The sequence below is a fragment of the Astatotilapia calliptera genome, chromosome 4 (genome assembly GCF_964374335.1).
Source record: "Astatotilapia calliptera chromosome 4, fAstCal68.1, whole genome shotgun sequence".
Classification (NCBI taxonomy): Eukaryota; Metazoa; Chordata; class Actinopteri; order Cichliformes; family Cichlidae; genus Astatotilapia; species Astatotilapia calliptera.
The window spans coordinates 36545336-36558115 of record NC_137425.1 but is presented as its reverse complement, the minus strand read 5'-3'; the positions used below and the strand labels follow the sequence as shown (position 1 = coordinate 36558115).

General features: G+C 44.7%; 1 protein-coding gene across 1 annotated transcript in view; it reads left to right on the top strand.

Moving 5' to 3' along the window:
• Positions 1-11000, top strand: part of rgs9a (regulator of G protein signaling 9a) — a 36215-nt gene extending 25215 nt beyond the window's left edge. The window contains exons 12-17 of the mRNA XM_026166245.2: positions 3871-3984; positions 5474-5589; positions 8506-8593; positions 9108-9246; positions 9344-9426; positions 10329-11000. Coding sequence (XP_026022030.2) covers positions 3871-3984; positions 5474-5589; positions 8506-8593; positions 9108-9246; positions 9344-9426; positions 10329-10485 — 697 coding nt within the window. The 3' untranslated portion in view covers positions 10486-11000. The remainder of the gene's footprint in view (positions 1-3870; positions 3985-5473; positions 5590-8505; positions 8594-9107; positions 9247-9343; positions 9427-10328) is intronic.
• Positions 11001-12780: the final 1780 nt, after the last annotated feature.

The following is a 12780-nucleotide window of genomic DNA, read 5'->3' as shown; positions in this document are numbered from 1 at the left end:
CCTGCAGCACTAAAGGACTCCTCGAGAGACGTCTGTCTCGCCCTGGCAGCACCTGTCCCTCTCCTCGTCTTCAGTTCACCTCAACATACGCTCATCATATTCTGTGATATGATTTACTCTGAGGTGTTTGACGAGGTTAATGGTGTTGCCAGAACACCTCACTTTCTTGCCACATGTATCACAAACCGCATCTTGGCTGTTTGTGGAGGTAAAATACGACAACACATTACTCCATTTACACCCAGCCATTGTTGTGAGTGCGCATGACAAGGGGCTGCAACACATTCATAGAGCTGTATTTCACACATGACTATTAAAGGCAGAAGAGGAAGTAGTCCCTTCCAATGTAGACAATCCAAATGATATTGTTTCTTTCCACTGTGTTCCTGTTAATGATAACCTACAAATTTACCCTACATTACTAAAATATCGATATTTTAATATGAGAATCGATTCTAGAACATGAATGATTGGTATCGAAGGAATCGATATTTCAGTATCGATCCGCACATCACTAGCGCAGAGGCCCCAGTCTGCACTGGAACAGTTGGTGGTTGCACTTCTATAGATCCACCAAAGGGAGCTGCAGGGGTCTGATGCTATGCTATGTGATATTCAGTTATCACATAACTATAATTTGTACTTGGAACATGCAATACTGGCCATATATAGTTGGACTGACCTCAACACACAGCTTGAGGAATGATTATCAGGAGATATTCCACCCTCAGTGATAGATGTGACCCATCAGTTCACTGTCTACACACAGTGTTGGGGAGTAATAGAATACATGAACGTATTTAAAATACAAAATATGAGTAACTGTATTGAATTACAGTTACCGTTTTAAAAGGTGGTATTCAGAATACAGTTTCTTTGTTGAAATAAAGCGATTACCCGTGATGTGTCTGTGAGCGAGGGAGGGAGAAAAAGGAAAAGTACGAGCTGTCTCCGAGCAGAAACGGGAGCTGGAAGCATGTAAATATAATAATAACCACTGCAGCCAAACAGAGAGCCTGACGAGCCCAGCTGTAAGTAAGCTGTTAAGACTCGACTGTACGCTGTGTTCCTGTTTTCCTCTGAAACAATAAGCTTCGTTGGAGCAGCCTTTCAACGCCTCTCTCTGTTTCTCGCTAGCAAACTTGACCCACACAACAAAGTAAAGCTAGTTTTCAGCTACAAGCCCGACACGAACCCGACGTATCAGCCAGAGGTCCCTTTACTACGGTTCGGAACCGCTGACCTGTTTTATATACGCGCAGAATAGTTTTCTATACAAGATCGCTGCAAAAAGTGCAGCCTTACCTAATGTCCACCTACTGTTACTCATTTATATGAAGATTTTAACATCTAGCTGGTGTTGGTGTGGAGAGTAACCTTCAGTAATAAATGACACAGCAATAGTACATTCATGTAGTTATAAAAACCATGATAATATATTAAGTAATCCAAAGTATTCAGAATACGTTACTCTCATTGAGTAATGTAATGGAATCTGTAGTGGAATACATTTTAAAAGTAACCTTCCCAACACTGGATACACATTGGGTTTTGTCCCAGTGGCCAAGAAAGCTTCCAGGTACCAAGCAGTTTTTAGCGACATAGGGCCCTGTTCTTAGCTTGCTGGTAGTGTCAGCTGCCCCCTGCCTCTAGTTCTCTGGGGCTCTTGCCCTTTGGACATGAGGGCTCCATCTGGGGCTTTCTCCTTCTGCTTAGGTGGGCATGCAGTTGTCATTAGAATATGTGGCCTTGGGACTTCTCTTCGGTTGCTATGGATGGCCTGGGTCTCCTGGGCCTTTCTCTCTCTCTCATACACACGCACACACACACACACACACACACGCACACACACACACGCACACACACACGCACACACACACACACACACACACACACACACACGCACACACACACACACACACACACACACGCACGCACACACACACGCACGCACACGCACACACACACGCACACACACACACACACACACGCACACACACACGCACACACACACACACACACACACACACGCACGCACACGCACACACACACACACGCACACGCACACACACACACACGCACGCACGCACGCACGCACACACACACACACACACACACAGACGGGGCGTGGCCTTTGGATTGGGAACTGTGGTGGTAGTTGGTGCTTTTTAAGAAGGAGTGCCGGAGGTGTCTTCCAGCTTATACTTCGTTTGGAAGGTGTGCGGCCAGGATACTGGAGAGCAGATCTCACCCTTTAGTTTAACCTCAGGATCAGGAGGAACAACATGGCTTATGTCCTGGTTGTGGACCAGTGGAACAGATCTTTGTCCTTTTGAGGATATTTAGGATATGGTGTATGAGGTTTGTCCAACCAGTCTACAACTGTTTTGTGATGTGACTGACTGTGGCCCCTTTTCTGCAAGAGGTGTGTTGGGAGCATGGGTTATCAGGCCCATTATTAAAGGGTGTTGGGGTCCCTGTACCATAGTGAGACCTTGTTTATCTAGTTTACCCTAGTTTAAGGCTCTAGGCAGTAACAGAATGAGATTATATCAGATATAGTTTCAAATCAATATTCTAAGCAGGCATCTGCTTTGATGCTAATTGAAAGAACAGGTTCAAAGATTTATTATTAACAACTAACAGAAATTAAATACATCATTTCCCCTAAAAATTATGGCACATTATTGGTTTACAGGTATTAAAAATACAGTAAACTCAAATTAACAGTGTATGGTGTGTTTGACAGTACAAATATGTTAAAGTACAAACATAAAACAATGCACTGTCATCATTTTATTGCCCAGCACTACATACAAGTGCTGGAAATGCACTTCCTGCAGAGAGTTCCTGGGCTCTCCATCAGAGATGTGGAGACAAGCTTGGTCATACAGTACAGCAGGGGTCCAGGGTTGTTAAAGGAGTCAGTTGAGGCATCTGTTTGGAACGCCACCCAGGTGCCTCCTAGGTGAAGGGTTTCCAACTTCCAACTTTCTCTGTGTGCCCTCCTGCAGAAACAGAGGAGATTCAGTCTCCTCAGGGTGCTTTATGTTGTAATGTAACCCTACAATAATACGACAGAGAAACCCCAACCATCATATGACCTCCCATGAGAGAGGTCTGGGCTCTTCTGCCTGGACTGCTGCCCCTTAGACCCTCACTAAGATCAGCTGTGGACACTACATGGATGCACGGAGACTCGACACCACTATGAGACATTTGAAAAATCATTAGAAGGAACAGTTGCAAAAGTCCAAGATACAACTGGGAAATTCAGGTCGATACCATGTAGCGCACTTTGCAGAGAAACACGAGTTCAAATGTCAAAACTGCAGCTTTGCCATACTGCATCTAACACTTATAACAATTACTTCTCCTAATAAAAACAATACTCGTAGGTAACTTTGTGTAATATTTTGAGTGAAATGAGGAGAAATAAAGACAGAAACCAGAAGGAGTATTTCAGTCACAGTTTGGAGGGTCCCAGTGGTGAGCCTTACCAGCTCCTTTCCATTCTGTCTGTGTGGCTTTTCTCAGGATAAGGGAGAGGGGGTGTGGCTTGTTTCTAATCAGCACGGCTGGAAAACAGCTGGTCCCAGTGAGCCACTGCTCTAAAAAAGCCCTCATAGCTCAGTGACTGTGTCACTCGCTTTTTTAAACACCTTTTTGTTTTTTCAGTACTAAAAACTCTGAGAAATCTCTTCACTCGAGTTCTCACCCACAGCACTAAGAGTACTATCATCATTAGTTAAAATACAGTATATTTAAATGAACATATATATGCATCTCCTTTTGTCGCGGCTGTGCTGCCTGGTTTTGACATCCTCAACTAGAAAATAAATGAAGCTAATAACAGTTCTGTCTCTGCAGGCTGGTCAAATACATCACAACCTACAAAAATCATGACCCGTTCCTGGCTTCCTGTCTACCCAGCAACCCGTGGCAAACAGACCATGATGCATACTGGACTCTCAACATGAGAAGGTGAAAAACAAAACAACAGTGTACCAACTTCAGCAGCAGCACCGATGAGTCTTTGCAGTCTAACATTTTAAGTGTGTTTATTTGGAAAGTTGTTTAAAATAAATTAATGAATTATAAAAAGTCCCTCGTACCCAAGTATGCAGTCAGCTGGGGAATAAAATGGGAGGGGCACTCAGTTTGTGTTGTTTCCCGTGTTTATTAAAAGTTTCTGTACATGAAAGATGGATAAAGGTCTAAGCCTTTGATACATGAGTGATGAAACATGTTCCACCTTTGTGACCCTGATGTGAAGAGTGAAACATCCTGATATGTCCAAACTATTGTTTTACACACACTGTAAACATGTGTTTTAATGCTGCTGGAGCAGCAGTGGGGACAAACAGACACAGAGACATGGCAGACATGACACAGGGACAAAAACAGTGCGATGAACACAGGACTACAAATGAGACAGGCACAGAGAGACGAGACAGGCAAAGAGAGACGAGACAGCACAGAGAGATGAGACAGGCAAAGAGAGACGAGACAGGCACAGAGAGACGAGACAGCACAGAGAGACAAGACAGCACACAGAGATGAGACAGGCAAAGAGAGACGAGACAGGCAAAGAGAGACGAGACAGGCAAAGAGAGACGAGACAGCACAGAGAGACGAGACAGGCAAAGAGAGACGAGACAGCACAGAGAGATGAGACAGGCAAAGAGAGACGAGACAGGCAAAGAGAGACGAGACAGCACAGAGAGACGAGACAGCACAGAGAGACGAGACGGGCAAAGAGAGACGAGACAGGCAAAGAGAGACGAGACAGCACAGAGAGACGAGACAGGCACAGAGAGACGAGACAGCACACAGAGATGAGACGGGCAAAGAGAGACGAGACAGCGCAGAGAGACGAGACAGGCACAGAGAGACGAGACAGCACACAGAGATGAGACGGGCAAAGAGAGACGAGACAGCGCAGAGAGACGAGACAGGCACAGAGAGACGAGACAGGCACAGAGAGACGAGACGGGCAAAGAGAGACGAGACAGGCAAAGAGAGACGAGACAGCACAGAGAGACGAGACGGGCAAAGAGAGACGAGACGGGCAAAGAGAGACGAGACAGCACAGAGAGACGAGACGGGCAAAGAGAGACGAGACAGGCAAAGAGAGACGAGACAGCACAGAGAGACGAGATGGCACAGAGAGACGAGACGGCAAAGAGAGACGAGACAGCACACAGAGAGACGAGACGGCACAGAGAGACGAGACAGCACAGAGAGACGAGATGACAACAGAAGCTGGACACAAAAGAGACACTACTATGACCAAAATGCAAAAACAACAGAGTCCCTAGAAAACAACATTTTCAGGAACTAGAAGATGATTATCTTATAAAGGAACAAGTAAAAAGTTCAGAACCAAACTTCAAACCCTGGACGAACCCAGGGACCACGGCAGGATGATGATGGATGTCCCAATAGTGACTGAACCTGTGTTTGTCCTCAGGGTTGAAGTTCCTACTAAAATGCGTGTGGAGCGCTGGTCCTTCAGCTTATTCGAGCTGCTGAGTGACCTGCGAGGGCGAGATGACTTCAAGATCTTCCTTAAGAAGGAGTTCAGTGGTACGTCAACAAATGTCGTTCATCACAGTTTCTCTTCTTGGTAGAGTTGAGAGTTCTGCATGACTAAACAACTACAAGCATGGAGTTTTATCCATGTTTAGCTAAATACAGTGAAGATTAGGACACATTTATGCTTTATCATGGTGATGGGTGGTAGATAAAACAAAGGGAACATGGATGTTTCAACTAAACTGTGAAACACCCACGTCAGCCATATTTCTTTCACAATAAACATCAGGACCCTTATTATTCAACATAGAGCTCATTTCTATTTATTCAGTCTTCAGTTTATTTTAGTTTTGTCAGATCTTCGTGCCAACGATTGTGGAGAGGTTTCCATAATTTGACAAAAATGTTACACTTTGGCTCCACTGGTGGGGTTAGATGAACCACCAGTGTCTTATAGTGTCTTACTATTTATATTTTATCCCTGCACATTTGGCGTGGAGCCCCCATGATTTCAAATCAAATCAAATCACTTTTATTGTCACATCACATGTGCAGGCACACTGGCACAGCACATGCGAGTGAAATTCTTGTGTGCGAGCCCCACAAGCAACAGAGATGTGCAAACACAACAACACAAACGAGCAAAATACAAGAATGGCCAACCTGAAACTAATAAATATATGTACAATATATAATAGTGTATGCATTTCTGGATGTGTATACTAAATATTTTCCTACGTGTGTGTGTGTGTGTGTGTGTGTGTGTGTGTGTGTATACACATTTTTACAAATTAAATAGTAAAAAAATAAAATAAAATAATAATAATAATAATAATAATAATAATAATAATAATAAATATATAAAAATATACAGAGTTGAATATGTGCAAAACAAGTGGCGTTTATATACAGTATGGAGTGCATAATGTTGAAGTTCCAGTAGTGAAGCTGAGGTGTCTATGACGTGTTCAGCAGTCTGATGGCCTGATGGAAGAAGCTGTCTCTCAGTCTGCTGGTACGGGACCGGATGCTGCAGAACCTCCTTCCTGATGGAAGCAGTCTGAACAGTTTATGGCTGGGGTGACTGGAGTCCTTGATGATCCTCCCCGCTTTCCTCAGGCACCGCTTCCTGTAGATGTCTTGGAGGGAGGGAAGCTCACCTCCAATTATCCGTTCAGAGCACCGCACTACTCGCTGGAGAGCTTTGCAGTTGTAGGCGGTGCTGTTGCCATACCAGGTGGTGATGCATCCAGTGAGGATGCTCTCAATGGCACAGTGATAGAAGGTCCTGAGGATGCGGGGGCTCATGCCGAATCTTTTCAGTCTCCTGAGAAAGAAGAGGCGCTGCTGCGCCTTCTTCACTGTTTCGTTTGTGTGTACTGACCACGTAAGATCCTCAGCCAGATGTACTCCAAGGAACCGGAAGCTGCTCACTCTCTCCACAGCAGCGCCGTTGATGGTGATGGGGGTGTGTACTTCTCTGCACCTCCGGAAGTCCACTATCAACTCCTTTGTCTTTGCGACGTTGAGGGTGAGATGGTTGTCTTGACACCAGTGGGTCAGGGCGCTGACCTCCTCCCTGTAAGCCGTCTCATCACCGTTGGTGATAAGACCCACCACTGTAGTGTCGTCCGCAAACTTCACAATGATGTTGGAGCTGTTAGTGGCTGTGCAGTCGTAGGTGTAGAGTGAGTACAGGAGAGGGCTCAGTACACACCCCTGTGGAGCACCAGTGTTCAGTGTGATGGGGGATGAGGTGATGCTGCCCAGTCTGACCACCTGGCGTCTGTCAGACAGGAAGCTAAGGATCCAGCTGCAGAGGGAGCTGCTCAGTCCTAGATCCTGCAGTTTCCTGTCCAGCTTCGAGGGAACGATGGTATTGAATGCTGAGCTGTAATCTACAAACAGCATCCTCACATACGTGTCTCTCTTCTCCAGGTGTGACAGGGCAGTGTGTAGTGTCAGGGCTATGGCATCATCAGTGGACCTGTTGTGGCGGTATGCAAACTGTAGAGGGTCCAGTGAGTCGGGTAGTGCAGAGCAGATGAAGTCCCTGACCAGCTTCTCGAAGCATTTGCTCACGATGGGGGTCAGGGCTACAGGTCGCCAGTCGTTCAATGAGGAGATGGTGGAGGATTTGGGTACAGGGACGATGGTGGCCATTTTGAAGCAGGCTGGGACTACAGACAGAGAGAGGGAAAGGTTGAAGATGTGCGTGAACACTCCAGCCAGCTGAGCCGCGCATGACCTGAGGACGCGGCCGGGAATCCCGTCCGGACCAGTAGCTTTGCGTGCGTTCACCTTCCTGAAGCACTTCCACACATCCTCCTCAGACACAGTGTGCGCACTGACGTCATCCGCGGTGCGCACACTGTCCGGTCTCATGGTGTTCGCTGCGTCGAATCTAGCGTAGAATACGTTTAGATCCTCACACAGAGAGGCCGTGGTCTGCGGTGTGCTGGGTTTCCCTCTAAAGTCTGCGATCGTGTTTAGTCCCTGCCACATACTCCGAGGGTTGTCAAACTGTTGCTCCACCCTGTCCCTGTACTCACGTTTGGCTGCTTTGATCGTCTTCCGGAGTTGGTAATGTGCGTGTTTGTAGTCCGATGTGTTCGCGGAGGCAAAGGCGGTGCTCCGTGCCCCCAGTGCCGCGCGAACATCTCCGTTAATCCAGGGTTTTTGATTTGGGAAGGATTTAACTGTTCTGGATGGGACGACATCTTCCACGCATTTCCTGATAAATCCGCAGACTGACTCTGTGTACTCATCATTGTCTCTGGCGGCCACGTGAAACATTTCCCAGTCCGCGTGATCAAAACAGTCCCGCAGCGCAGACTCCGATTGGTCCGTCCAACAGTGCACCGCCCTGTTGTTGATTTTGTTGTATATGTACAATGACAACTCCATAAGTCAGAAAACTGTCATACTTATTAGGATCTAATGTGGTATATGGTGTGTGCACATCAGGTGAGAACTTGGCTTTTTGGGAAGCAGCAGAAGAACTGAAGTGGGGAACCTCATCGTCTATGTCAACAAAAGCTGAGACCATCTTCAAGTAAGACAAATAATCTAACCTCATTCTTCTTTCTTTGATTTCTATTTTACTTTATTTTACATTCCACATTTTTACATTTAAATTCCACATTTTGTGTTTTCTTGAGACCCGTCCAGCCATCCTGGTTACACAATACATCTTTGTTTCACATGAGATTCAGTTTCACACTTTACAATAGCGTTTGATTCAATTCACTTAGACAGCGCCAAATCACAACAACAGTCACCTCAAGGTGCTTTATGTTGTACAGTAGGTCGTCCAATAATACATACAGAGAAAACCCAACAATCATATGAACCCTATGAGCAAGCACTTTGACGACAGTGGGAAGGAAAAACTCCCTTTGAACAGGAAGAAACCTCCGGCAGAACCAGGCTCAGGGAGGGGCGGGGCCATCTGCTGCGGTGAGGGGAGGAAGACGGGGTCATTTTAAATTGATTTCAGGTTTTCTAAATCTTCACTCCTATAACTTTCAGCCATGGAGGAGATTGATGTAGAATGTGTGTGTATGCAGGACCTTCCTGGCCCCTGGCGCCCCCCGCTGGATCAACATTGATGGCAGGACAATGGGTCTGACAGTGAAAGGTCTGGAACATCCTCACCGCTATGTGCTGGAAGCAGCACAGACGCACGTCTTCCTGCTCATGAAAAAGGTGTGTCCAGATTCATGATTGGTGTGAGGGTCAAAAATGATCTGTTCATACCAACACGTGGAGGTTGCTAGCATGCTCATGTTTTTGATTGGCACAGGACACGTTCTTCCGTTACCTCAAGTCACCTACATACAAGGACATCCAGAAGAAGGCACTGAACCCTGAACCGCACAACTTCAGGTTAGTATTCTACATAATGTAGACACAGAAGCTGAATTTCAGGTACCACTTATTCCAATTTAAAATGATCCAAACAGGAAAAACAGGGAAGGGAACCTCTTACTATATTGGGATATATTACCACAAGTACTGACGTACACACAGGCAGTACTTTTTGCCTGGATCCTTCATAATAGTAATCCGACTACATCACAAACTTTTGGAATCACAAACTTTTCCATACAGATCTCTATATAAGGAGACATGTTTAAATCCAGGCTGAAACAGGAAGTGGTGACAGTGTTGTAAGAGAGGCCTGCAGTTAATAAGAAAGGATGACTGTATGAAACTGAATAGTGTCTGAAGTCCGCAGGGGAAGAAATCAGTTCCTCTGAGACCGTCACTGTGGCTCAGGTAAAAAATGCTTGGAATTTAAGTTTATATGAAAAGACGAAGACTAAAAGAAAAAGAAGACAGAAAGAGGAGAAGCACTGCGTCACTGCAATGGGAAAACAAAGTAAATAAAACTTCTCCAGCATTCATGGGATAGAAGCTCCTGTAATGATAGCGCCATTTTCAAATTGAAGATAAGAACATTTAAGATGAGACAGCATGAGGGATGTTTACATGTTTAAGTCTGGTCCACAGACCCACTGAGATCTGATGTGTTTTTAAAAGCCCTCCCTTCACACCATTTGGATTGGCATCACATTCAAATATTATTTTCTGCGTTGTGTGTCACCAGTTGCTCCTTCTGTGCGTATAGTGGTCAAACAGGTTTACCGTCTAATCATTTGAACCCAAACCAGGGACAGGACAAGTAAAGAGCATAACATTCTACAATCGATAAGCAATGTGTGTTTCACAACTTTACTCTGGTGAAAGAGGCTTTTTTGTCATTAATGTTTGTATTTCCATCCAAGTCCTGCCAACCTGGAGCAGAATGCTCTCAACCGGAGCCCGGGCATCCACCCCATCATCCTCTGGCAGCAAGAAGAGGAGGAAAAAGCCAAGGCTGCCGCTGCCTCCGCTCCAGTGGATGTCAAAGCCATGATGAGCAAGATCGACAGGAAGAAGTAGAAAAGTATAGTGCAGGTGTGTTTGTATGCACGCAGGTTCGTTTAAAGCAGTCCTCTTTGTAGCTGGATACATGAAAGGTCTCACTTTACTTATTAATGGTCTCCTGTTTTAGTAACTGTGAGTTATTTTAAATTGGAAGGAAAAACTTGGGCTTTCAGGGCCAAGATCTGGAGAAACACGGGCTGAGCCATCAAAAGCTTTTCTTCTGTCTGTGCACAGATTACATTTCATTTGCTTATTTGAGTGAAATAATCCTAAAGACAAGTTACAAACGATCATTTACATATCACATTTTCTGATGTACTTAAAGCTGTTTCTACAGTTTCTACTAGTCAGCAGATCATATTTCATGTATATTGTGTTAGCACAGTTTGTTAATAACACTCTTACTGTTGTGAGTCTACAGGGTGGGCCATTTATATGGATACACGGTAACAACACGGGAATGGTTGGTGATATTAAAGTCCTGTTTGTGGCACATTAGTATATGTGAGGGGGCAAACTCCTCAAGATGGGTGGTGACCATGGTGGCCATTTAGAAGTCGGCCATCTTGGATACAAGTTTTGTTTTTTTCAATAGGAAGTTGTTGTTGAAAAGCTACTGTAAAGTTACGTTGAAACCAAGCACACCATTGTTTTTCTTGTGACATTACCAATAAGTTTGATGTGTCACATGACCCTCTTCCTATTGAAAAAACAAAAGTTGTATCCAAGATGGCCGACTTCTAAATAGCCACCATGGTCACCACCCATCTTGAGGAGTTTGCCCCCTCACATATACTAATGTGCCCCAAACAGGACTTTAGTATCACCAACCATTCCCGTGTTGTTACGGTGTATCCATATAAATGGCCCACCCTGTAGAACTGCAGTTGCACATATACACTGCTGTCATTACAGGGTTTTGTTTTGGTCTTATTAGATTAAATGTGTCACAATCGTGCAAAATAGTATTTCAGTGCATGTCAATGAAAGAGTATCTGTGTAGCATCCAAGTGTGGACCATGTCCCAAAAATACAAATAAATGAATTCTAATAAATAAGCTCAATATGTAGAAGACTTTGAATGTCACGGCTGATTTTTTTTAACTTTCACTGATGTTTCTTTTAAACAGCCAACAGTCCCTACTGATACATGGTAAATGGCCTGCATTTGTGTAGCGCTTTACTCAGTCCCAAAGCACTTTACACTACATTCAGTCATTCACACATTTGTGATGGCAGCTACATTGTAGCCACAGCTGCCCTGGGGCGCACTGACAGAGGCGAGGCTGCCGGATACTGGCGCCACCGGGCCCTCTGACCACCACCAGTAGGCAAACATGGGGTTAGTATCTTGCCCAAGGATATTTGGCATGCAGCTAGGAGGCAGCCTGGGATCGAACCACCGACCTTCTGGTTAGTGGCTGACCTGCTCTGCCACCTGAGCTACAGCCACCCCAAGACATATCAAGGATACATCAATATTGGCATATATACTGTGTTTGTATTCAAATCAAAAAGAGTTTATTTTAACACAGCTGTGCAAAAACACGCTTGCGATCATTTATTAATGGTGTCTGTGGCTCAGATGCTACAGTAGGTTGTAACACTGGGTACGTTTATAAATAAGATTATTTACAACAATTAAAGCACAATAAATACCAAAGAGAACCATGTTCAAACAAAAGGAGAATGGTTTAATCTGCTGGTTTTTTCTTAAAAGGTTTTTAACTGTTTTTAAAGACTCCACAGAGCTTAAGTGTGAACTGTTTTAAAGCCTTGGAGCCAAAGACGGAAAGACTCTGTCCATCTCAGTTTTACGTGAGATACAAATAGTTTGGATGAGAATTGTGGAGACCGACCTTCCAGTGCTCTGTATGCTGCAGTGATAATCCTGAGCCATCTGTGGGTGGATGAGTGTGAGCGAGATGAAGTACAAAGAAGTGATGTGCGCTAAACGTGTATTAATGTTTGAGTTTTAGGTAAGAAAAGGCTCTATATGTGTCAGCTCTGTTTGTGCTTAAGAAGTGCACAGCTGTAGTCAACAAGTATTTTCATGATAAGTCGCTAACCTGAGAAACACTTCATATCAATCAACACTTTCAGCATCTTTTTAAACCAAAGGTCCAAATGTACTAAATAAATAAATAAAGGTGATTGAATCCCTGGTTAGCAGAACCCACAGTGTGACAGTAAACAACAGGTATGTAGTGAATAACAGGAGGACCAGAAGAAGAAGCTATCGACCTGCCACGCTGTCGACACCACCAGGGCACGCTGAAGCAGTTATGCTGAAACTAACTCATGTTAGAA